A 27,902-nucleotide genomic window follows, 5' to 3' on the forward strand; every position below is an offset into this window, starting at 1 on the left:
AGCTCAAGATGGCGATGCAGTACGACTCCCGCAGCAGCAGCCAGTAATAAGGAAGGTTATTCAATCCCATTAGCCTTTTAGCCCAAAGAACCCCTCCTCCTCCCACTCATTCAGGCTTTCACTTACCCTTCCTCTTGGCCTCTTCACTGAAGACATTTTTGGCGTCAGACAAAGGCTTGCCCTCTGCTTTTTCACCACCCCAGGCAGTGCTCAAGAAAAAAGCATTGAAAGAAGATTCCTAAATGGCCTATTTAGCAAGCTGCAACCAAGAGATGCACAACCCTCCACAAACACACATTGTGATTGATCAACACATTTCTGCCTTGGCAAGTTTATCTCCACTGTTCATCCTATTTAGATATGAAAAAGGCTGTAAACTCCTCGTAAAGAGCTGAGTTCCCTCAACAGCTATAAGCAGATAGCCAGATTCCAACAAAGCAGAGAAAGAAATGAATGCACAAAGCATCAAAATGCATCAGCATGAATATTAGAGATGTCGTTAAAAATACTGACTCCTTCTGCGGAAGTAGGCCAGCAGATGGTGCTACCAGTTATTATTCCATTAGACTCTGCAATTTAACCCCCAATGGACTGTTCTTCCCTCCATGTAGCACATTAACCCTCACTCTGCCATTTCCTGCAGCCAAGTGTTTAAAAATATACATTAAAAACCTAACTTTTAAAAATCACCTGAAAACTAAAATGCTGGGAAAATGGCTTTATGTAATAGTAGTATTAAAAAACCAAATCCAACTCAATTTTTACTGGAGAACAACACTTTCCCCCATGATTCTCTAAAATATTCAAAATATAAAAATAGCTGAAGGTGAGTGAAGGGTTAAAGAGCAGGTCATGCAAATGAACACAAAACAAGTGACTTCTCTTTAAGAAATTAGATAAGGTCTCTTATGATTCTTCTAACAATAAGCTAACAGTGTTAATTTTAAAAGAGAAATTAAATTCTTTTCATTTAAATTCTGAAAACAAGTTTTAAATGAATACAGGAGAGCTGCTATAAGGAATTACTAACTACACTTAAAATTTTCCTTAAACCTGAACACATTAATTTTCCTAAAATAAAAATCCCATAAAATCTTTCTGACCTTCACTCCTCATATTCTTATTTTAATTGAACAGCGGATTTTTTCAGATAAAATTTTAGCTTTAGTTCCTTGCTAAAAGTAAATAAGTAGCAAGTCCACAACTTTTTCTTTCATAAAAATGAGACTACTTTAGGGAACAGTGCCCTTAAATTGCCAAAACATAATTTTCACTGCTTCATAATAAGTTTACCTCTTTTATTAATACTATTTTTTCATTTGGTCATGGCAAGTCACTTGATACCTCTTATCAAAGAATCTTTAAAATATTTCTTTCTTTTTAGGCATCAAAGATCCCAAAACAAAGTAACATGCCCTGGCTGGTGTGGCTCAGCGGGTTGGAGCTTTGTCCTGTACACCTAAGTCGCCTAAGAGCACAAGCCTAGGTTGTGGGTTTGATCCCCGTGTGCAGCTTGTGCAGGAGGCCACCAATAAATGTTTCTGTCTCACATCAATGTTTCTCTCTCTCTTCCTCTTTCTATTAAAAAAAAAAAAATCAATGAACATGTCCTCATATGAGAGAAGAAAAAAAGGGCAGAGAGCCTTATTATGGAAAACATGCTCTTATCATATTTGGTTCAAATACCATAATTTACAAGGAGTGATTTGAATACAAAAGAAAGTAACTTTCTCAAAATTGCAGAGATACTATCAATAAAGCTCGGATGAAATTTAAGATTTTTCCCTTTCCAAGACGTAGAAATCAACTAGATATGGAGGGGTATGGCTGAAGAACAGGAAGAGTCAATATTTGGTTTCTGGAATAAGTATTGGCACAGAAGGGAAAAGAAATAGGAAATCTAGTTGACATAGGGTGTGTATGGGTGCATGACAAGTTTAATTCTTTTTACATTGAGTTTGAAATGGAGAACTTTAGTAACTGGATATTTGGAACTGGAACCTGGGTAGGGCAGAAATTTAAGATGTGGATTTTTGAGCTGTTCTCATTCAAAACCCTTAACTCACCGACACTATCTACAGAATATAGGACGATTTCTAAAATACCTCACTTCTGTAAGGCTTTCCAATAGATTCTATCAGTTGACTCAAACCCTAATTATTTAACATTAAATCTTAACAGTAGACAATAATCTATGATCAAATATTTCTTCCATTAGAACACAGTATTTTAACACTATGTTCCCACGGAACATCAACAATGAGGAGTTAAGTAACTAGACATTTTAAATAAAGATCATTTCCCAATTCACACATATATACAACATACAAAAAGGTTTTTTCAATGTTACATTTCTTTCTCCTTTTTCCTTCTATATAAGCACTCATCAAATTCTGTCAAAGCCACTTAGTTGTGTTTAGTTTTGTTTTCCTCCTTTCAGTCACAACAGTCCTGCTGAATTTCCCACTTATTATGATTACACTGTAGTTATGTAGGGAAATATTCTCCTTATCCATAGAAAATATATATTAATATCTTTGGGGATGATGGACTGTAAGCCTTGCACTCTCCTCTCCAATTTTTTTTGCAAAGTGAGAGAATTTCTTTTATTTCACTTTTGATTTTTCTGTAAGCTTGTCAGGCTCAAAATGCCAGTTTTTTAAAAATGAAAAATAAAGGGAAGGCCTTGGTCCCAAAAAACCTATATGCCAAATAATATGCTAAATAAGAAAAAAATACAAAAGGCAAAAGCACATACATTAATATCACGTCCAAAATTTCTAAGAAAAATAAATTATAGCAAAATGTAAAGATGGTATCATGTGATGTATTAATTATTTTGATAGCAACCATGAGGGCTATATGGAAGACCTGGACATATTACAATATTGAGGAAACTCAAGGATTTATGGTATATAAGTGTTTTTAAACCACAGGTCATGACCTAATAGCAAGACGTGATATATATTTAGTGGATCCAGACTAGCATTAAAAAGTGAAACAGGACTTGGCTGGTGAGGCTCAGTGGATTGAGTGCCAGACTGCAAACCAATGGGTTGTCAGTTCAATTCCCAGTCAGGGCACAGGCCTGGGTTGCAGGCTGGGGGGTCCCTAGTGCAGGACACATGAGAGGCCACCAGACATTGATGTTTCTCTTCCTTTCTTTCTCTCCCTTCCCATCAAAAAATAAATAAAAAATCTTAAAAAAAAAAACCAAAAAAATTAAAATAAAAGTGAAACAGAACAGAATGAAAAGGGATGGCATCTAGTCCTTATAAATGTTAACTTTTACAAAATTAGAAAGTTTTCATACCACCTGCTTTCCTCTTTCTCTTCATGAGAAAAGGGAGCAAAGAAATTCTGGCAAGAAATTAAGTGTTAAAATCTGAGTGGGTACTCAATTCTCTTCCCTCTTGGTGAAATAATTTTCCCATATACTACCCCCACCCATGCACATTAAGGAATCATCTATTTTAAATACTTTTATACAAATACTTAAAATTATTGAATCACCCATGTGTGGACGTAAGTGGAAATTATAAACTTCCAAAACAAAGGATAGAATGATCACAACCACCATAGAGCATAGGTTCCTCCACTGGGGGAAAAATATACAATATTAAGGAATAAAAGGTCTCAAATGATCAAACAGATATAATTCCTTAGTAAGAATAAAACACGGAACAAGGAATTTTCAACAACATAGTTTAAACTGCATTGTAGCCAAAAATCTCCCAACCTTTCTCAGGAGACAGGACTCTTGGGCTTCAGGCCTAGGACCAAGTAGATGGAGGTTGCATTGGAAGAGAGTATAAAACAGAATAGAAACAGCATGCCTTGAGCTTGCAATGTGAAGTGACAGGAAGAACCACTAGTGAAACCCCCAAACATCAAGTTTAAGGAGCTTCCAGATGAAGAGCAGGGTAATGATGGAAAACAAAAGACACTACGAGAATGTGTAAGATGAGTATCAAGAAAGAGTGTTAAAAGGAAAGGGTTAAACTTTCTGCAGTCAAAAGCAAAGTATCTGATCATAATGTGATATTATAAAACTAACTTATAAGGCATTTTAGTTCCCTTAGATTGTTAATAGTAAGCCAGTGTGCTAGTTTTTAATCTCCTCAGGAAGAATAAGTATATACTTAAAAATTCTTATCAAACCAAGCTTGCAAAAATAATAAATTTGTAGTTAATTTCAGGATTGTCTGAAACATTAGTGTGGTGATTTCTTTTGGTTTTTATTTATTGCACGTAATTTTTTTCTCCACAAGGTACCAATAAAGACTTGCTTTTAAAGAGAAATAAGGGGCAAAAATTGATCCAAGAGCATATTATAATCCATCAGTCTTCTGAGGTTCACCCTTAGATTTGCTTTCAGTTTTTGATGAAAGTGAAACAATCGTTTTACTTCACTTTCTTCACATCTGTAAACTTCCATGCTCACTGTAAAAGGCTTACTTTCACCTTGTGATGCATGCAGGACCCAGCTTTCTACTTGGAGACAACCAGGACCTTAATTGTTTTAGTGTCATAAATCTTGAATTTTACACTAAAAAGGTAATACTATAAAAAGTATTGCCTTTATCTTAATCACCCACAGAGCAGTGCAGGAAAATAGTAGATATTCATAAAGGTTCTATATTTTTAAAAATAAAAATTTATTATAACTTATAGGAAACACAAAAAAAAGAACTTGTTAGAAGATACCATGGGAATATAATCTACAACATCCAGAATGTGAGAGACTCTACAAATGACTTAGTTTCTTTAGCAAAAATTTTATAAGAAACAAAACAAGGAAGGGGAACTACAGATTAAAAGAGACTTAAGACTAAGCGTCTTTCAGGGGGGCTTAAGACTAAGTGTCTTAAGAGACTTAAAAGAGGAGGAAAAAAGGAACAGTTAAAATACTTATCAATCAATTGTAATATCTGGCCATTCTTTTGATATTGACCTGAAAAAATTAACTGTAAAAATACATTTATTAAGCTACTAAGGAAATTTTAACTTTGACTGGATATCTGATTCTAAAGGAATTACTGTAATTTCTAGGTGACAAACTAATTTTGCAATTGCTTAAATACAACATCCTTGTGTATCAGATACGTAAACTGAAATATTTACGAGGAAGTGATGATTAGCATGACAAAACTAGATGCATGGTGGAAGAATGACAAGCAGTAAAGACTGAAAGGCAATGGGTTATCAAGTGTCATAAATCACGCTAAGATATCTGGACTTTACACTGAAGGAATTAGGGAATCAATAAATGATTCTGTATAGAGAAGTAACAGGATCAGATTTTTAGATTTAAGATTGCCAAGTGACTTCAATAAACATGTCTGAATTCATAATGGCTATTTATAAAAAGGCCATATGTGATATAAAAATATGAAATATTTAACTATTTTATATTGGCTTGTGTGGCTTTTTCAATGCTGTATTGTTCAAAAGCTCATCTTTTGAGTCCAAATAAAAGTGTATTTTTAAAACCACAAAACCTCACCCAAGTTCACTACTGACTGACAACACTAAATATACTGAATTCAGCAGTCCCTAAATTACCCATGGCACTGAAAGCTACTCACAACATAATGATGTGATTAAGGAAATGGGCGTTGGAGTCAGCCAGCCCTGGGTTCTAATCCCAGTTTCATCATTTGCTTGGGTTCCACCTTTGCTGGACACAGGGTGATGCACATCCCAGGTGGGACAGAGTGAGCCCGAGAGAGATTTGATAGCATTGCTCTAAATGGTGTGCAATCCGAAACTTAGGGACAACCAGATTTTGCCACGTATAATGCGCACCCATGTTTTTGGCCCAAACTTTCAGGGGGGAAAAAAGCTTTCATTTTAATTTGTTAATGCAATTATTTATTTATCTATATTTAGAAACAAAACAAATTATCATATTCCAGGGTATTATTCTGCATACAAATAGCATTATTGCTTTCTAGAGTTACAGTTCTAACTCATAAGAATAAATAAATGAAAATATTTATATAGGTACGGAATTAGTACCACTCATGTATAATGCACACCCTCAATCTTCCCTCAGAAATTTGGGCAAAAATGTGTGTGTTATACATGGCAAAATATAGTACTTATTTCTGGAGTTTTCTATTTAATATTTTTGGACCAAGGTTGACTGCAGGTAACTGAAACTTGTAGAAAGTGAAACTATGGATAAAGAGGAGCTACTATATGAATTAGATTTTAGATGACATGTAGAAACATTATCTTGGGTGAAATAGTGGTTAAAAGAATCTCCTCATTCTTACGAGATCTATAATGAAGCATTTAGAGGTAAGTTCTCATGATAACTGCAATTTACCTTCAAATCATACAGCCAAAAACAACAAAACCTATGTATTCATCTATACATAAAAATAAAGCAAATATGGCAAAAGGTTAACAACTATTGAAGTAAAAGGACACTTATTTACTATTATTTTATTTATTTCATTTTGTAGATACTGAATATTTTTCATTAAAAACACAGAATAAACTAGATTGTCCTGATCAACTGCCATAGTAACTAACAACTCATTGACTGCAACACACAATAATACCCATTAGCAGGTCGTTTTCACTTTCAAGTCTGGAATTCCAAGAACTTAGCTTTGTTTTCAAGACTGTTTTAAACTACACAGTCACCCACAAACTCCTAAAGTATTTCATAGATCAACAATATTTGAACTGGTAGAAACAGAATCTAATTGATTAGATAATGATAATGACTTCCATAGACAGAAAAATCATTCTTCTCATCACTGACAGGCTACCTATACCCCTCGCTAAATTAGCAGTTCTTACCAACTAACTTCACACATCTGTTCCACTGCTTAAGAAGAAAGCAGCTTCCTTTAGATCAGGTAAGAGGAGTCCCTTCTTTGGGCTGCACAATTTAGAGGATCTAGTTTCTTTGCCACACCATTCCCTGGTGATAAAAGGGTATACTATCCCTCCCTTCTCCTAGCACATGCTCCAGGCACACAAGAGCTCTCTACCTAAAACTGTCTCACTTTCACTTGCAGAAGCTGCCAGGGTCTATTCCCTAGGTTTTTTCTCTCAAGGAAGTCCATGCCTGGCAAGGAACACATATTGCCTGTATGTGCATGCTTAGGCCAGAGAGATGGGGAAGAAAAGGTGAAGCTTGGGTATGCAGGCTGACAAGTTCAGATGCATCCATGAGACCCCTGGAGGTGCAGGGCAGAACCGGGGATGAAAGAGAATGTAGAATGGCCCACTTCTGCCATGCTCTGGATGTGGAATTCCAGAAAGTCTAAGAATTCTAAATTCAAGCCAGTATTTCTCTTTGCCAAGGAAGAAGAATAGAACATATTTAAGTTTACTGACTTCATATATTATACATCTAAATACTTTGACACACAGTATAAGAGCTTCCATGTGTACTCTTTTCCTGGGACTCACAAATGTTTGGGCAAGCCTGCTTAAAAATGAGTTAAGAACAGTTATGTAAGAAAAGAATTAAGCCCTGGTTGGTGTGGCTCAGTGGATTGAGTGCCAGCCTGCAAACCAAAGGGTCACAGGTTCAATTCCCAGTCAGGGCACATGCCTGGGTTGCAGTCCAGGTCCCTAGTATGGGGCATGCAAGAGGCAAACACAGATTGATGTTTCTCTCCCTCTCTTTCTCCCTTCTTTCCCCTCTCTCTAAAAATAAATATTTTTAAAAGATTTTTTAAAAAGAATTTAAAAAATGAAATAAGATTAGGTAATCTCTTTTAGAGTATGTCACTAAAAAGCTATGTAGACTTTATATCCAGGCCTCTACAACTGTTAACTTTTTAAAACTTGATTAATGGTTAAAGCTCCTTCTAGTTCTAAAACTTGAAAAACAAAACCATAGAGTAAAAACTTATTATTAAACAACGAACTGACTACAATTTACAAAGCCCTCTTAAATTCATTGCTCATTATCATATTTATTAATCAGCATGTCAGCAATATAGACATACATATAATACAGAAGGGAAAACTGCCTAAGACGAAGGTAACTTGCCTAAGACTACTATGACAGTGGATGACAGGTTTAGGACTTGAACCCAGTTCTCCTGACTCCAAATCCAGTGCTTTCCCCACTTTATCAAAGAGACTCACATCTGAAAGCTGACTTCCAAAAGAGTTATTTTGTCCAACACTGGAACTGAGAAACAAATGACTAATGCCAAACACAAAGATGAAAACTACCTAATTCCTCTCCTTCATAAACAGCTCATTTGTCTGATGACAGAAACTCATGAATTCAGCTTTTGAGTCATTATGTCTCAATTCAGTAAGTGATACAACCACATGAGTAACATTAAGAAAGTGCTGAAAGCACATGAAATAGTGCAGCAAAGTCCATAGCATTTTTACAAAATGAAACATAATTAACACTTTTGAAATCAGATTATCTGATTTTTTAAATGTACTGATTCCTGTAATATTCCAATATCTGAGATGACTTATAGATTTAACTTGAAATTATATAAAATTATTTTATAATCAATATTATTTAAATAAGTATTAAAACAAGTAAAATATTGGATTATGTAACAAAATCATGACTTTTTAAAAAATCTTTTCTCAATACCTTTTCTCAAATCTGTGTTCAAGTCTTAGGTCTGTGACTTATAAGCTACTGTACCTTGAGTCCAGTTTTTTCGTTTATAAATTAAGATGCCACCAGTAACATCATAAGATTATTATGAGGGTAAAATGTGATAACATATAAAAAGTAGCCAGCACAATGCCTGGACTAGGGTTGGGGCTTACTAAATAACTGTAGAATAAGTGAAAATGTTGTTGTTTTTTTTTAAAAATTATTGAGTTTATTTAAATAATTTAAGTATACTCATATATTATTTAAAAATCTGAAATCATAAGTTTCAAATAGCCCAATTTGAATCATTTTACACTAGACCACTAAATAATTCTTAGCAGAAACAGAGAGAAGAGACTGAGCAGAAATTATTTTTCTGCTAAAAGACACTCAAACATGTTTTTTATAATGTGAGGTCAAAAAATCATAAAATAGGTCTTTGTTAATTAATTCTTTAGTTAAATATCTTCTAATTGGCCTCATGGCTTGTAGTAGGCAGAATAACAGCCCCAGACATATCCACTTCCTAATCCCCCAAATCCGTGAGTGTTAAATTACACAGCAAAGGGAATTCAGACTGCAGATAGAATTAAGGTTGTTAATCAGCTGGCCTTAAAATAGGAGGAGATCACCCTAGATTGTCCTTGGGCACAATGTAATCTCAAGGGTCCTTGTAAGTGGGAGGGAAAAGGCAGAGCCCAGTCAAGCAGTGAGAGAAGGACTCCATATGAACCATCACTGGAGGTGAAGTTAAAAGAGGGAGGCAGGACCGAGTCACACAGTGACAGACAGACATCAGCTACTGCTGGAGGTGGAGCCAGAAGGGGCCACAAGCCACACTATGTGGGCAGCCTCCATAAACTGGCAAAAGCAAGAAAAGGAATTCTCCCCTGGACCTTCTCGAAAGGAATACAGCCCTGCCAACTCCCTGATGTTGGCCCAGTGAAATCCATTTCAGATCTCTGACTTCCAGGACTGTAAAATAATAAAACCGTGTTTTTTGAAGACACAGAATTTGTGATAAATTGTTACAACAGCAATAAGTAACTGATACATGGCTATAGGTCACCTCCATTTTCAATATTTCCATACTTGAAGGCAGCAGTTTTCAACCCTTTTCATCTCATGGCACACATAAACTAATTACAAAAATTCTGGGGCACACCAAAAAAATATATTTTTTCCCAATGTGACTAAATGTGGTTTAATGTGGTTCCCAGTGTGGTTTAATTTTGACTCCAGACAGCCATTGGTGTGTTGGCTATTGTCTTTTTAACCTGACAATCTAAGGGAAAAGAGGTCAGTGCCCCTGACTGAACAGTCAGGTGCTGCATGTTGTAAACATTCTTACAGCACACCGGCTTGAAAATAGCTGCTCTAAGGCAGGGCAGTGAGGGCTCCAGACTCCCACTGCTTATTCCTGAATCCTTGCTCCGACATTTACTAGTTGTATAACCCTGAGCAAGCTATTGAACCATCTTATTCTTCAAGTCCTTATGGTAAAAAGTATAGATAGTAAGATCTACCTCAAAGTTGTTCTGAAGATTAAATGAGGAAATATATGCAAAGCCATAAACAAGAGTATAACTGCTGAGTATTTATGGGCTATTTGTACTTTTATTGTTATTCATAACTGTACAAATCTTCAAAGGAAAGTTTGTGCATTTACCTTGATTTTCTAAGAATATGTCTAATGATGGGTACATAATTTATTTGCAAAGAATGTTTACCACAGTACCCCAAAATAATAAACCAGTTAAATAAATTATGGTATTCTGCATTAAAAATTACTATGCAGTCATTAACACAGGGTTATAACTCTTCAAATAAGGCCAAGATAGATTAATAGGAACTAGATTTACCCTTATCCTTGAAACAACTGAAAAATCAGGCAAAACACAAAACAATAGTTTTTAGACATTGGACTTCGGGCAACCCATGACAGTGATCCTGAAAGGAAGGAAACAAATGAGCACGGCTGACATGAGGATTGTTTCTAAGCTGCAGAACAGGGAGAACAGAAACCCAGGTGGAAATCTCACAGCACCCCTGAGTCGAAGAGACAGAGCTGGAAATCCAGGGAAGCCAAGGAAGCTACTTTGCAGGGAACAGTTAGAGAGGAGGGAGCTTCACAGGAAAGACCTTCAGAGATCTTCAGAAGGTCCCCTCTGCACACTTTAGATAAGTAACTGATCAACACTACCACTTTGTAAAGAAATTACCCAAGGCCCAGAAAAAAACACCTGAAAGCAGCCAAGATCTCACTAGGGCCAGGAATAGTTTGTTCCTTTCCATCTTCTTGTATTTCACAAGGCATTGGACAGAGAACTCGCATGGCTATTGTGTCAGTACTGAGGAAAAATTAGCCCTAGACTATACACTGCTCTAGTCCAGCCTAACTAAGCTTAAAAACAGATCTTATAAAGATAAACCAATTTCCAAGTAACTGAACTGTGTTCCAAAACAAAACTCAAGAATATTTACAAGAATATAAAACTTTTCATCACTCAACAAGGTAAAATTCACAATGTCTGCCATCCATTCAAAAATTTTCTAGCATGCAAAAAAGAAAAAATCAGAAAAATATTGACCAACACTGAGGGGGGAAAATCAATCAATAAAATCCATCTCAGAAATGACCCAGACAACAGATTTAGTTTGTAATAAATTTAAGTAGATTAGAAGCTCAGAAGAAAAGACCCTCTTTCTTGGCTCTGCCATTTACAAAAGCAATTGAACCTTAGTTGTATGTTATATGTATAAATATAATATGCGTATATGAAGAATCAAATAGTTACAGACTACCAAAACATTATGAAACGAAGAACTAATCCAGAAACTGAGAACACCTTCTTTAAATAGGTGGGTCAAGGAAATTAAGTTTTTGTTTGTCAATCACTCATTCAAAATTACTAAACTGGAGGGCTAAGTGAAAGTGCTGGAAACCTCTGTCAATTGAAATTGTACTGGAAATGCAAAGAGAACAGCACTGAAATTCTAATATAGACCAATGGGGAAGTAGGTCAATTTTCAATCTGAGTTCTTCAAAGGCTCAGGATCTCATTTTACTCATTTTGCAACCTCAGTGCCCAGCATAATCTTACACCTGATTGACATTTAGTATACTGAACAAGTAAAAGCAATAAAATGCAACATTTCTAAAACACAGATGTTATGTAAGTCAATCATTCACATATACACAGTCTAAACTTAAATTTGACAGACATAATTGTTTATTTTTGAACCCTAAAGGTACAGTTAAAACCTTAAGACATTGAAAGCCACACACGCAAAAAAAAAACAAAACAAGAATTTTTGAAAAAGTATTTCTCAATTTGAAGGCAACCAGTTATAACTGTATTTTACAACAGAGCACATTAAATGTGTCTGACTATAGTGTGCTATTACTCTCACTTCTGATCACCCTTAAACACTACTGTAGAATTTAAACTACAAAAGGAATCTGCTAACTACTTATGTGACAGCAAGTAGGTCATGACCTCTCTAACACTGTTTCTGCTTTTTATATATGAGGATAGAGTAAAATCTCGTCCAGTTCTAAAACTGTGATTTCATTACATGGTCAAAGTAAATTTGTACTGTTTTCAGATATACAAACATATACCTATTCATGTAGGAAAAACCTCACTTAAAAGGGTGTTCTTGCATAATTTGTAGGTGTTGCTTGCATAATATGCAAGGTATTACTTGCATAGTTGACTACAGCAAATTACCAGATTTTATTAAACTGAAAACTGCAGTCCACGCCTCCTATGTGCTTACTCTATTTTTCCACATATTTCCCATACCTTATTTTATTAAAATCATTTCAGTCCAATTTCCCAAAGAAACTGGATCACCCATACAAGTATTCCAAAGCAACTTCATATTCACGTTACCATTATAGGAATAAAGTTTGATGGCTCAGTAGCCCCTAACACATTATTTTCAATTTCAGAAATTATAATGATAAGTAAGTGACTGAGGGTTTCTAAGGAGCCTGGGAGTACACTTCATCAATCAAAGACAAGAGAATTTTGTTAGACCTACTTGGAAGTCTGGCTTGAATGTCATGCTCTTCACATACTGTACTAACCCACAAATTTCTCATCAATTGATGCCCCTTACCCACCCCTGGAACTCACTTCCTGTCCACTTCTCACTTTTAAGTATGCATGTTACAGGTCAATAGCCTTAAAACTACTGTTAACAACCAGCGTTTCTGTTACTCGGATTGCTGGCAGGCAGTGCAGAGCTCAACTCTTCTGCAATATAGTAGTACACAATTTCATAAAGATCATTAGAACCAGTCATGTTCCATACACTTCCCAGTTCGGATAGAATATTTTAATCTAGAAGATTTGACAAAAATGTCAAAACCAAAAACTAGTCCTCTTTAACTGAGAAAGAAAAAGCAACTAAAAAGTTAATTCCTGTACAGAATTTCTATTTTGTGTTTTGGCTTAGACAACTAAGAATTCTGAAACTTCTTAAAAATAATTATGTCTACCCCCAAATTCTATTTCCAGGGTGTTTTATTTTGAATTCTTCAAATCTACTTCCTGTTTTGACTGCTATTTCAGCTATCCCACATAATATTTTTCACAGCTATAGAATTTGTACATTAAATTTAATTAATAAACATTGAGATTATAGTGCTCTATGATATTTCACAAACAAAATAAAAATGAAAAATTTGGGGCTTAGGGTCACACTGAGCTGCGAGCAGCTTCCGGGACGTCTGTAGGAGTCAGCAACATGGCAGAAGACATCAAGACCAAAATCAAGAGCTACCAGACCGCCCCTTTTGACAGCTGCTTCCCCAGCCAGAACCAGACCAGGAACGGCTGGCAGAACAACCGGGACTCCCACTGCCGTGAAAGGCAGTGACTGCTGAAGGGGGTGATGTTTCCACGTGCAAACGGTACCAGCGTGTGTACAAGTCCCTTTGCCCCATATCCTGGGTGTTGGCCTGGGATGACTGCTGGGCAGAAGGCATGTTTCCTGGGAAGATCTGAACCGGCTGCTCCCTACCTGTTTTCTGTCTGCCATCCTTCTCCTAGGGAGGTGAAGGGGGACTTGGGTACATCGTGCCCTAGGATCCTGAATCATGGCTAAACTAACAATAAATACTTGTTGGAAAAGTGAAAAAATAATTTCTGCAATATGAAATAGTGGAGAGTATTTTAATAAGAGACCAATGAAAAGTTTATAGTATTAGTCTCTCAAAATTCCTTTGCTTTAAAAATAATCTAATATTTTCTCTGTTCTATGTTTGTTAACTACTTACATTATAAACCTTGTATCATCTCACTGTTTTTTTCTTTTTTAAGTGCTAAAATTCTAGAGTCAATTATATAAGAAATGTTCTCAGCAATAGTCACTATTATTATGATTGACAACAGATTTCAAGGTACTCTAAGATACTGAAATTATTATATCCACAACTACCCCACCTCCATTGGGGAATAAGAAATAGCAAGGTTTAGAAATATTCTTTACATAATCAAAATTCTAACTGAAATTTTCTCAAAGTCTAAATAGAGTGCCTTTATGAATTTTCAAACAATAGACTAAAGAATACAGGGTGTGGCTAAAGTAGGTTTACAGTTGTGAGTGCCCAAAACAGCTTTTTTGTATTATTTTATTAATTATTGTATTATTTTCTATAAAAACAACTGTAAACCCACTTTAGTCCCACCCTGTATATTGTTTTGACTATACCAAATATATCATTTTTCAAATGTTGATAAACCAAAAATGCTGCCGGTTTATTATTTTTAATCTCTTAACTTCTATCCATATTTAATGATGTTCATTTAATCTGAAATGAAATTGCTGCAATTAAGAGTTTTTTTAACCTAAAAAAGGTGTTCCCCCCTCAACCCAGCGTAGAACATAGGGAAACACCATAATTATACAATAACTCACTGACATAACATTTGGGCTACATAGTATCCATTACCATCCAAAACATGCCAAAACTGACATTGGCAAAAAACTTACATGCTCTGCCAAAATGTGTCATATATTATACACATGAAATCATTTGAATTATACATATTTCGGATATATAACCAATAATTCAGTGCGTGTAAAGCCTATATGCAATCCACAATCATCATAATCGTAATAATAATCCCCTACCTTCTCTACCAAATCATTTCTCCTCTTCAATGCTATAATCAGCAACTCCCAAATACCACTCTTAATACAAATAATAGAAAACTTGAGAACAGACTTCCAGTAAGTCAGAAAAGTATTCCAAACCGATTGCCCTTTATCAGAATTTTGAATATGTAATAAACTCTGAAACAAAAAGGTGAGATTTTAATTAAAGCCTCATGAATCTATCAGTACAGAATAAGATGACTTGTGAAAGGTTGCTTATGATGGGTCTGAAGAGAATTTTTCTCAGTTACTACTATCTGTGCTAGTATTAGGGACTACTTCAGTTATTTATAATTATCCTCCATTCATTCCAAATTGATTAGAAGGAGTCTTCTTTTTAAAGCCAGAATATGTTTTTAAAAACATGAATAAAAAACAATTTAAATGATGATAAGGCCTTAGAAAAATAAAATTGACAGAGAAGTTAGTATTGGGTTGATGATCACACCATACAGTGTATAGATGATGTGTTATAGAACTGTGTACCTGAAACCTGTACAATTTTGTCAATCAGTTAACACCCAATAAATTCAATAAAAATTAAAATTAAAAAAGAAGTTAATAAATTTCAAATTTAACTTCAATTATATGCTATACAAATTAATTAGTCAAATTAGTCAGAAATCTACATAAATAGTGTGAACAGATGATGCTAGCCACAGATCAGTAGAGTTTTTTCCCAGTGTCCAACTAAGATGCTTGATTCTCTTCCAGCAGAGGGAGCAAAATCGTAATATTCTACTCAGGCCACAAAAGAAGGGGAGAGAAAGGGTTTACAAGTACCTTTTAAGTATCTTAAAATCTATCTAAACATTTTTTAAAATGTAATGAAAATACCATTTGAAATAGAACTAAACTCAACCCAAAGGAAAGGATAAAGATTTTATCTTTTTCAAATAATTCAAGGCTTTGAAATGAAAAAATGGTCCCTAAATATTTAGTTTCAAGAACTGTGGCATATTTCATTGTTTATTAAATCTCTTAGGTAACCAAGGTATTGAAGTACTATGAATCCTTAATTTCAAAAGATCTCAGGAAAATGATAAAATATTATATTAAATACAGTTTTATAGTATATAAATAATATATTCTCATGACAAAAACAATAGAAAACAAAGGAAAAGGAAAGTGTAATTTCACTATGCTAAAACAATCTATTTCCTTTTGATATTTTTTCACATGCATACTTTCATGCACATAAAAAAATACAATTAAAAACATTTATTGTTTACTATATACTAGACACAGTTCTAAGCAATGTTACATGTTATAACTCACCAAAGCCCCATTAGATCCTATCATTATTCCACATTTAAAGACGAAGCAAGTGACACAGAAATTATATAAATGGCTAAAAGTGACACAGCTACTAAGTAATAAGGAGCCAAGATTCTTACCCAAGTAGTATGGTATCAGAGCCTTCACTCTTAACCACTTCACTGTGATTTTAATTTTGAATTTTTTTTTCTTATTGCTAACATTCTCAGTGTTAGTCTTCAACTTTTTTTTAAGCCTAATCAAAATCTAATATGGATATGATAATAGATTATGCTGTTAACTGTTGTCCCTTTAAGACAAGTACCTTTATGTATATTACTCTTGCTGTGTTTGGATTATTGTAATAAAGTATTTTGTACTCAAATACACTGCCAAATTGCTTTCTAAGTTCCAATTTCACCATAAATTTGCCAACATTCAGCATTTACATTTAAAATATTTTTTCTATTAGGTGAAAATAAAACCATGCTGCAATTATTAAAGGTGCATATTATTCTGTATGTTGTATACTAATTCAATTTCTTTTGTGAATTTCAGCTTATATGCTCTATCTAGTTATCAACTGAGATCTTATAAGTTTACATGAGCTTTTTATAAGAATATTAACCCTATGTCCATCATGTATGCAATAAAATGTTCTCAATCTATTGTTTTCTTCTTTTTGTTTCTCTCCATGGAAATCTTTAGTAAAAGGCAAAAGATTTATATAATCTGAAGAGAAACCAGAGTATATTGTTTTCATTTTAATTATGGTTAAGTGTTCATTTGTTTTATAATCTTTCTGTTAAAGACAATCATAAATTAAAGTTTCAAAAGGTCTTAAAAACTTATAATTTTCTGCCCTGGCTGGTGTAGCTCAGTGGATTGAGCATGGGCCGCAAACCAAAGTGTTGCAGGTTCGAGTCTCAGTAAGGGCACATGCCTGGGTTGCAGGCCACGGCCCCCAGCAACCGCACATGGATGTTTCTCTCTCTTTCTCCCTCCCTTCGCTTTCTAAAAATAAATTTTAAAAAAGTCTTAAAAAATACCTTATAATTTTCTAAATATAAAGAGTCCATTGTTTTGAGTACAAAATGAATCACTTTCAAAGACTATTTAAGCAACAGAAATCTACATCAAAACATGCATACTCATTTAATAGTACTGAGTTTGACCAATTTTATGTCTCATAATTTCAGTGAGCAAAAGCCCACCCTACCCCAAATTACCAAAATAAGAGCTACATACCTGTCGCTGTAAACATAGGCGATTTCTGTCATGTAAATGCTGATGATTAGAAAGTGATGAATGCCAACTCCGAGCCTGAGTATGAAACTGAGTTTGAGTCACATCAGAAGGCCTTGTTACAAGATGTGAAGTAAAGTGCCGATCAAGGTCGTGATCTAAAACATGACTTGAATTATCTTGCCCAAATGTTGACTCATCAAACTGGGGAAGGAGACCCTCTTGAAGGAGATCTTCTGGGTCAAGTCCTGTGAATGGCTCAGTTTGGGACTCCACTTGATGAAGTAAATTCTCTTCTAAAGATGAGAAGCCATTAGTTTCCACATGATCATTGAAATGGCCCATTTGAGTTCCTGAGTCAACAGGATCCGGGAAGTTCATGTGCACAGGAGATAATTTTGAATTGCTGTAATTACCCTGAGGATGTGATGAATGCAACATTTGGAAATTACTTGAATTCAATGATGTATTGGGATTTAGCATATGCTGAGTAGATTCTTGCTTGATTCCCCTATGAGGTGAAAAGGAGTTACTTCCAGTAAAATCAGATAGAGTCTGATTTGTGTGATTGGGTGCAAGAACTGCAGAGGACTGAAGACTATTCGGTGATATATGATTACTAGAAAAAGAATAATGTGAAGAAAACTGTTGTGAATTACTGACAGAACAGGAAGTCATATTTGGAGAAGGTCCGTTAAAATTTCCTTCTTGCCGATTGTTACACTTGACAAAGTGTGCCGAAGGATTTGATGTTTGAGGAAACTGTTGCATCAAAAGAGACTGTTGTGAAGTAGATGCATTGGTAATCTGTGGTGGGTGGTTGACAGTGACTCTGGGTGGACCAGAAACATTGACATCCATGAAATTTTTGGACTGGCTAAGAGAATTTTGCCCTGGGTTAAGATTATTTCTGTTTTGTTGTGAGCGCAGTGAAGTACACTGTGTGTGTTGTTCATTGGCCTGAAATAAGGCAAAGTCATGGTGTGCCACAAAGCTTTTGTTTTGATGCATAGAGTGAGAATGTCCTTGTTGGTGAAAAGGAGACCCATTTTGATTTGTAATGCTAGAAGCTGTGTGATGGCCCCACATTGGACTGCCATCTGCTACATCTGGAAATAAACCATTGGGTTGGTTTTGGGGGTGGATGGGAGAACAATTAAACTGAGAGTGTGGAGATAACACGTGTTCCGCTGGGCTACCAAAACACTGATTAACTTGATGAAATTTCATTGAATCAAACTGATTTATCTGTTCATAATCAGTCATTTTCTGATGTGTTGGAGTACCTTGAACATGGTTCAATGAGTCTATGTGCAAAGGTTCAAATTCTGCACCCAAGTTCAATTCATCAACTAGTGAAACAGGTCCCGGCTGTACAAATGCATCATCTGACAAACCCTCTAAAGTCTCACTAAAAAGATTGGCATCATCAAAAAAGTCCATCATTGGATCTGTCATCTTGAAAAACTCAGTTACAATCTGGACTGTTCACTCCAAATGAAGTATATTTAGCTTCTCTGTAGTAGATATCATAGGATCATTTCCAAAGGTCATCAACTAATCCAAAACAGGTCTATGTTCATTTCGCTCTAGATAATGACGTCATGAAGTGTCAGAATCCTAGAAAAATAAGAACAAAATCAATTGAAGTTTAATAATGAGTACTCATTAAAGTTCTATAAAGTTTATATATGATTTGAAAAACAAAATTTCAGTGCACAGCATTGTCTGGTAGAATAATTTATTGTAAATAGCTCATTAATATTTTCTACAATGAAAAAAATGCTGGTGCAGGGGACATGACTACATGTGTTTAAAATAATTCACACTACTTTATTTTGAAGTTCATATACTACAACAGAATGTAAACTTAACTTGAGAACGGTATGTCAGGTTCACGCCACACCATGAAATGGCCATCACTACCCAGCAGCTCTAGTATGTATAAAATATAAATGTATCATACTTCAGAGTTATGTCTTTTTAAGAAAGCTGACATGAGATCCTCTCAGGTTAGCATTGTAATCTTTTGCTCTAGACCTCTTGAGCAGCTAAGTCTATCATTCCACAGGGCATGTAAAAATGGGTCAAGAAGGACAACTGCATGGGGTCATAATTAGCTGACCCCAAGGAAACCAAAGTTAGCCATCTAGCCCTGACCAGCGTGGCTCAGTTGGTTGGGTACCATTCCACAAACCGAAAGGTTGTCAGTTTGATTCCCAGTTGGGGCACATGCCTGGGTTGCAGGTTCAGACCCCAGTCAGGGCATATGCGAGAGGCAACCAATTGATGTCTCTCTCACATTGATGTTTCTCTCCCTCTATTGCCCTGTCTCCAAAAATAAATAAATAATATCTTTTTTTTTAAGTTAGCAATCTAATAAACTGGCAAAAAGATGAACACATGGTATATTGGAATGTCCCTACATATTGCTACCATGGTCTTCTTGCTCACCTACCATGAAAGATCAGCCTTCCTAACAGCCAACTAATTTAGACATCCACATAGCAAAACCAAACACCTTCCTGTCACTAGTTATATTCATGACACAGCCCCTAAATGCCCCCCTCACAACGGAATCATTCGGAATGAACATGTGTTTATTATAATTACTAAACAATGCAAATAAATGTATAATGACAATCAAGTGAGGTAAAAACAAACAGAAGCTCAAATTAAGCAATAAACTAGTCTTATGATAATCTCAAGAGAAAAAATAAGTACACTGATACATGCACACATATACACTATGTGTGGGAAGGAGCTAATAGGTTACTTGCTAACATAAAATGGCTAGCCAATTTTGTTCCAGGCTGGTATCACTCCAAACATTTTTAACAAAGGCATTTAGGGTTTTGCTCCCCACTGTCTCGCATAGAAAACAACAAATGAAGGTTATTGCTCATCTACCATATTAGTTTACTCAAAAAATAGCAAAGGCCTAAGAATCTTTTTCATAATTCCCTATTTTTGAGTCTATATTAGGAAGTACACATTTCCTAAACAAAATGTCTGTTCATTATTTAAATGGAGAAATACTTTTAAAAAATTCTAAGAAGTAAAAACTATCAAAATCTATATTAATTTTACCTAGAAATGAATTTATTATCAATCACAATGGTATCAAAGAGCTTTAACAAATGTGATTTTAGAAAACATGAAATACACAAAAAAAGAAAAGAATTTTTCCAGAGTTTATAATTGTGAGACCAAGCAGATGGAGGCTATGCAGTCTGAGCTAAACAAAGTAGTAGCAAAAAAAAAAAAAAAAAAAAGGTGGGTTAAATCACTTCTCTGAAGCATATCTTTTTTTTTTTTTTTTTAATTTTATGCATTTGCTCTGGCTGGTGTGGCTCAGTGGATTGAGCATGGGCTGTGAACCAAAGGGTCGCCGGTTCAATTCCCAGTCAGGGCACATGCCTGGGTTGCAGGCCAGGTCCTTGGTGGGGGCACGTGAGAGGCAACCACACATGATGTTTCTCTTCCTCTCTTCCCTTCCCCCCTCTCTAAAAATAAATAAATAATTAATTTTAAAAAAGATTTTATGCATTTATTTTAGAGAGAGGGGAAGGGAGGGAGAAAGAAGGAAAGAAACATCCATGTGTGGTTGCCTCTTGTGGGCCCCCTACTGAGGACCCTGCCTACAACCCAGGCATGTGCCCTGACTGGGAATCCAACTGGCAACCCTTTAGTTAGCAGGCCCCCAACTCAATCCACTGAGCCACGCCAGCCAGGGCTGAAGCACATCTTTTATTCCTCTTCAGACTCCAGACTAGAGAACATCTATGTATATCTAAGAATTATTTAGGAAAGCAATATCTATTTTCATATAACAATGATTATCAAAAGGAAAATCAAAAGAGATACAATGGAAGTTATCAAATCTAATATGCCAAATATAAGGAACATCAAATAATCAATACAACATGAAGAAAAAGTGTTGCCAATTAAACCATTACGTTATACCACTTCAAATTTTTATTCCATAATTAATGAAATACCTTTTTGGAACATCTTTAGATGCAGAAAAAGCAGGGCAAAATCAAACACCTTTCCTGATAAAACCACTCAGTAAAAGAATAGAAAGGAACTTTCTCAGCATGACAAAGCCCATGTATGAACAACTTCCAGCTAACATCAAACTCAATGGTAAAAGAATGAAAGCTTTTCCCTCAAGATCAGGAAAAAGGCACTTTCACTAATTCATTCAGTATAGTACTAGGAGATCTAGCCGGAAAAAAATAGGGAAAGCATCCAAATTTGAAAGGAAGAAGTACAACTCTATTAAAAGATAACAGATCTTTTAGAAAACTACAAACACACACACATAAACTGTTAGAGCTAATAAATAAATTCATCAAAATTACAGAATACAAATCTATGTGGAAAAATCAGCTGTACTTCTGTAAGAAATCAATCAACATTCCAAAAAGGAAATTAAGAAAACAATTCATGAGCCCTGGCTGGCGTAGCTCAGTGGATTGAGCGCGGGCTGTGAACCAAAGTCTAGCAGGTTCGATTCCCAGTCAGGGTACAAGCCTGGGTTGCAGGCCACGGCCCCCAGCAACCACACATTGATGTTTCTCTCTCTCTCTCTCTCCCCCTCCCCCTCCCCTCTCTAAAAATAAATAAATAAAATCATAAAGAAAAAAGAAAATAATTCACTTACAATAGTATTAAAAGAACAACATATTTAGAAATAAATTTAATGAAGGACAAGTAAGGTATGGACACGGATGGCAACAAACACTGCTGAAAGGAATTACAGTACATCTAAATAAATGAAAGTCATTACATTCTGTGTACACGCATTGGAAGACTTAATCCTGTTAGACAACAATATCAAAAGCAATCTACAGTCAGTGCAGTTCTAATCAAAACCACAATGATGCTTTTGTAGAAATGAAAAAGCTCATCATAAAATACACATGCAATCTAAGTGACCAAACCTAACCCTTACAAAACTCGTAGAAGAAAACACAGGGGCAAATCTTTGTGACTGGATTAGGCAATGGTTCCTTACATACAACACCAAAAGCATGGGGACGTAAGAAAAACATAAATTAGAATGCACAAAAATTAAAAAGTTGTACATCAAAGACACTATCAAGAGTGTGAAAAGACAACATGGGAAGTGGGAGAAAAATATATGCAAATCATATCTGATAAAGGTTTATAAAGAACTCCCACAATTTATTAGTATAAAGAACTTATAAAGAACTCCCACAATTTATTAGTATAAAGACAAACAACCCAATTTTAAAATGGACAAAAGCCTTTAATACACGTTTCTCCAAAGAAGATATAGAAAAATGGTCAATAAACACATGAAGCTCAGTATCAGTTATTAGGGAAACACAAACCAAAATCACAATGAGATGTCCACTTGTTACCCGATAGGGGTGCTATAAAAAATGAAAAATAACAAGCATTGGAGAGGATATTCAGAAACTGAAACCCTTACACACTGCTGAAGAAACATAAAATGGTACAGCCACTGTGGGAAAGTGATGGTTCCTCAAAAAGTTAAACATAGAATTACCACGTAACCCAGCAATTCTATGCCTAGGTATACACTATATACCCCCCAAAAATTAAAAACAGGGACCCAGATATTTATGTGAATGAACACAAACACTCATTCACAATAGCCAAAAGTTGAAAATAATCCAAGTGTCTGTCAACAGATGAGTAAACAAAATCTGATATATACATAAAATGGGTTATCTAACCCTAAAAAGGGGATGCAGTTCTGATGATACAAGCTACAATGCTACAACTTAGGATGAACCTGGAAGAAATTATGCTGAATACAAGAAGCACACAAAATGAAAAATACTGTACAATTTCTCTTGTATGATATATCTAGAATAGGCAAATTCATAGAGACAAAAAGATTAGAGTTTACTAGGGACTAGGAAGAGAAGGTAGAAAGTTATATAATAAGTAGGGTTTGGGTGATGAAAAATTTAGAAATTTTCAAAACAGATAGTGGTGGTGATGATTGTGTAACACTGTGAATGGAAATACCACTGAATTGTACACTTAACGGTTAAAATGACAAATTTTGTTATAGCTTACCCCCCCCCCCACACACACAAAGCCAGGTGTGCTCCTTCCTCAAGATTTTTGCACTTTTCCTTCATTTCATTCAGTCCTTTTCTTAAAAGTAACTTTCTCAGGGAGGCCTTTTCTAATTCATCAATTTTTCTCACATCTTCATTAATATGTACAGGAAGTCCTCTATGCTTACAACATCACTTCCCACCACCACCCTTCCTTCATTTGACAAAGTACTGTCTTTGAGGGTACACCTAAGCTCCAAAGCTCTACCATCTCCTGTAAGCCTGTATACACACACACACACACACACACACACACACACACGCCCCTCAGACTGTCAAGCAATCGTTTTTGTATTCCACACCTTGACACCGTGTTATCATTTTTGGTCTACGTATCTGTTCTCCCTACTGACTGCGATGAGTGCAGTGACTGATTCTTATTCATTCTTGTGTCTCTAACATCTACTGGTATAATTTCTGGCACACACTAAATACTCAAATGCTTTCAGGAACTAAAAAAATGTCATAATATAAAACAAAACACAACCTCTCGATCTTTAACAGTTACTCCAAAAGTTTAGATTCCAAAGCATTCTTTTAAGCAGTATTTCATTTTTGTTACTTTAAGAATGCCCCCACTGACCTGTATACTTTAAAATGTTAATAGTAAATTTTATGCTATATTTTCTCACATACATGCACACACACAAACACAGACACAGAAAGGCTCAGTGACTCAACTTAAAGTTTAATTCCATCATCCTTCGGTCAAAGAACCCTGCTTTCATTGATAACTCACCCTACAAAGGGCCCTACAAGCACAGCAGAGAAAAGTACAGGCTCTGAAAACAGACAGGGTAAGTTGGAATCCTGGCTGTATCACTTATTAATTATGTAATCTTACATAAATCACTTAATCATTTTGAAGCCCAGTTTCTTCACCAGTGAAATGGGGATTGTAACAGTACTGAGACTATACAACTACTGTACATAATCTATATCAAGCACTGTGTAAACACTGTTTTCAAATTGTGCTTCTTGCATTGCTAGGGAAGGAAGAGGGCTTTAGACCTCCTCATCCCCGTTTCCTCCCCAATCAAAGATTCCACCCGGAATATTCTTATTTTACAAATTGAGCTTTCAAATAGGATTTTTAAAAAACAAAGGATTCCTTGGTTTTAAGAAATCAAAACTACTCATCTAACTAGCAACCATCTAATGCTTTTATTAACACCTCCCTATGCAGATAAGCCATTTACTAAATTCAATTACTTACATATTGTTGGCATTCACACTTAACTTGTTACTTTGAATCTCACAGAAAGGAAAATCTTTAAAACACAATGTCACCTCTATTCTTGGTAAAAAATGTTTGAGGACAATTAATTTTGGGCTCATATTGAAAGTAGATTACAAGTTTCCTAGTTGCTACTGAATCAGGTCAAGTTGTTTAATTGAAACAGTCCTAAACATAAATTACATGCATAACTAAATTAAGTATAAATATCTGTTCTGAAGCAAAGTAAATTTCAATTAATATGAACAACAGGAAATTGATCTAAATGTGAAAGTTTCCATAGTTTGAAATACACTAAAAACTGAGACCAGCTTCATTATCACCATTTAACTTGAAGGGTTCTTGCAGTGTTTAGAAATATTGGGTTGGCCAAAAAGTCTACTTAGTTTTTTCCATAAAATGAAAGACACATTTTTCATGTTCACCAATAACTGTATTGATTTGGGTATTTTGAATATGTAGGCTCTCCCACTTGGTAGAATGTTTATTGTTCTCAATGTCTTGATTTCATCGCTATCAACTTCATCTGGTTTACCCAACCATGGGACATGGTCCAGTGAGAAATCTCCAGCCCAAAACTTTGCAAACCACTTTTGACAGGTCCCATCAGTCACAGAGACTTCTGCATACACTGCACAAATCTTTTTTTGCATTTCAGTTGCATTTTTACTTTTCTTGAAATAATAAAGCATAATATGCCAAAAATGTTTCTTTTCTTCCATCTTCAATATTAAAATGGATACACAAAGATTCACCAATCTTGCTAAGTTTTTTAACAAGGCGTGCTGATGTAACAGTGGTCACAATACAATCTAACAAAATTGTTTCAAATGAAGTTAGAGACAACTAAATGCTACTAAATGCTACCATTTTACAGGGAAAAAAAACTTTTGGACTAACCCAGTACATCGGAAGTTCCTACATTATAGTTAGGTGCTTAATAAATGTAGCTTTCCCTCTCAGACTTACCTATTTTCTGACTTCCTAAGAGCCTGCAGTGAGTCATTCATTTAAGCCCTCCCATCACTGTGGCTAAGCTTCTCAGGCAGGTTCTTTTGCTAACCATCATCTCCAACCCTTTCCTCACACTCAGCCTACCATACAGTATTCGCATCGCCATTATAATTTTACCTCCCAGGCCTCAGTCCAATTCAATTAACATTTTCTGAATGCTTGTAACACTTATTATATGCCTAGTACCTTAATCCAAGGTTAATGTTAACCTTGACCTTCAGTGTTGTCCTTGCTTTTGTTTAGAAATGTTTAAATTAATTTCCCCATGTCTCTAGGCTATCTCTTTTCAGTTATTTTGCTTTTTCTCCTAAGGCCTTCAATCCTAACTTTCCCATTCTTACCCAAGGACAATTTTGCCTCAGTCTTCCGAGGTTTTCCACTTGAAATTTCACCAATCATCTTTGCAGAACCCATGTATCTGTCCTTGCATCTATCCCTTTTTCTTCTAGCTTTTCATAGAAGAGGAGGCATGAATTTTCTCCAAAGATCAGTCTTTCACTTTTTAATACCATTCCATCTACCCTTTGAAAGGACTTAGACCCACACACATTCCATCTCTCTCCATCATCCCTTTGCAATTGCCGGCTTCCTTCCTACCTTTAGGCATCGGCCTAAAAGTAGAAAGTTGATTCCTATCAAATCAACTTCTTTAGACCTCCCCTACCTGAACAAAACTACAAACAAAATCATTTTATTTCTATCCTTCCAATCAATGACAAATATTGAAAATAAGTGATCTACTACCTCCATTTTCCAAATACTCATTTGTCTGCTAGCCTCTTGTACTTTAGTTTCTGATCCCATAAAATCACTGCAACCATACTTTTGAATATGACTAATGACCTTCTAACAAATCTAAATGTTCTCGATCCATCTTTGACCACTAAGAAACACTTGCCATCACTAAGCAAAGCAGACGCTAAACCCAAATACTATCTTCTGTATGAAGCCCCAAATTGTCTGTGCATCCCCATCTATCATATACTATTTAGCCTTTGAGTGCTTAACAGGAAAAGGCCAATAAGTACTCATCTCAGGTACCACCTACCACCCTGCTTCGCCCATAATATCATAAAGCTGTTTAAATGTTTTCTGAACTCAGTTCAAATAACCCCTTGCCTTCCAGATGTTCTTAGCTTCTACGACACTACACTATCTTGGACTTTCTTTCCTACAGCCTTCCTTGACTTTCTTATTTAAAATGGTTTAATAGATACCAGTTTCTATGCAGTGATTTCATTCCTATCAAATCAACTTATTTAGCATTTCAAATGCAGTCAAATATTGATGCATCTTCCTGAACATATTTTCTAAAATGTGATTTCATATTCAAATACTTGAGAAACCAATTCCATTTTCCTTGGAATACTATTAATTTACTCCTTTATTTTTTCCTTACTACTGGTATAAAATAAAGATACCAAGCCCAATTTCCTCAGTACTTTAATGAGACCATGGAGCATCTCACTGCCCTCCTGGAATTCTCTGACCAAAAGTGTTTATCTCCTTCAAGATGTCTTTGATGAAGTTATAGAAATGCATTTTTTGTTCTTCCCAAAACATACCCTCTGAAATAGTGTACTATTCACTCTATTTTTAAAAAACCAAACATTTTTAAGGATCGAGAAAGTACAGTGTCTCTTATTTGACTATAACTTTGAGAATATAAAACTATGTTTTATTCTGATCTGCTGTAATCCAACACACACAAACAACATGGATACTCATTTTTGGACTGAAAATCTTTGTCTTATCCATGTAGAAATATCTATCTATCATCAAATTTTCAATTTTAAAAATTAAGAATAAGAGCACAGGCCCTGACCAGTGTGGCTCAGTTGGGTGGTCATCATCCCACAAGCTGAATGGTAACAACAGTTTGATTCCTAGTCAGGGCAAATGCCTGGGTTGCCAGTTAGGTCCTCCATCAGGGCAAGTTCAGTCCTCTGCCAGGGCATGTAGGAGAGGCAAAGGATGGATGTTTCTCTCACATCAATGTTTCTCTCCCTCTCTCTCTACCCCCTTCTCCTGTCTCTAAAAATAAAAAAGAATAAGAGCACAAGATTTTTCAAATATAGTGGTATTTTAATTAAACCATGTAATTGAATGAATTACGTGAATGAATTGAATTGAATGGAGGAACTGGCATTCTTATACACTGATAAAAGGAGTGTATATTGGAACAAATTTAGAGAACTATATGGTATTATTGCTGAAGTTGAACATATGCAAACCTTATGGCCAGCTT

General features: G+C 35.4%; 1 protein-coding gene, 1 non-coding gene and 1 pseudogene across 12 annotated transcripts in view; 1 reads left to right on the forward strand and 2 right to left on the reverse strand.

The window, feature by feature from the left end:
• CHD9 (chromodomain helicase DNA binding protein 9) overlaps positions 1-27,902 on the reverse strand; it is a 167,062-nt gene that overhangs the window by 77,777 nt on the left and 61,383 nt on the right. For 9 of the 11 annotated variants that reach the window (XM_045818956.1, XM_045818951.1, XM_045818948.1 and 6 more), the window contains one exon: positions 17,282-18,898. In XM_045818956.1, coding sequence (XP_045674912.1) covers positions 17,282-18,736 — 1,455 coding nt within the window. In that variant the 5' untranslated portion in view covers positions 18,737-18,898. Of the gene's footprint in view, positions 1-126; positions 434-17,281; positions 18,899-27,902 lie in introns of those variants that run through there. The other 2 variants (XM_045818958.1, XM_045818957.1) reach the window with 2 other exon arrangements.
• LOC123806005 lies at positions 13,364-13,623 on the forward strand (annotated as a pseudogene).
• Positions 16,671-16,783, reverse strand: LOC123806207. The gene has a single exon (XR_006783443.1). It is a non-coding gene; the product is annotated as a U5 spliceosomal RNA (small nuclear RNA).

This window comes from Phyllostomus hastatus, unplaced genomic scaffold, assembly GCF_019186645.2.
Source record: "Phyllostomus hastatus isolate PE091 unplaced genomic scaffold, TTU_PhHast_1.1 phas_scaffold_345, whole genome shotgun sequence".
Classification (NCBI taxonomy): Eukaryota; Metazoa; Chordata; class Mammalia; order Chiroptera; family Phyllostomidae; genus Phyllostomus; species Phyllostomus hastatus.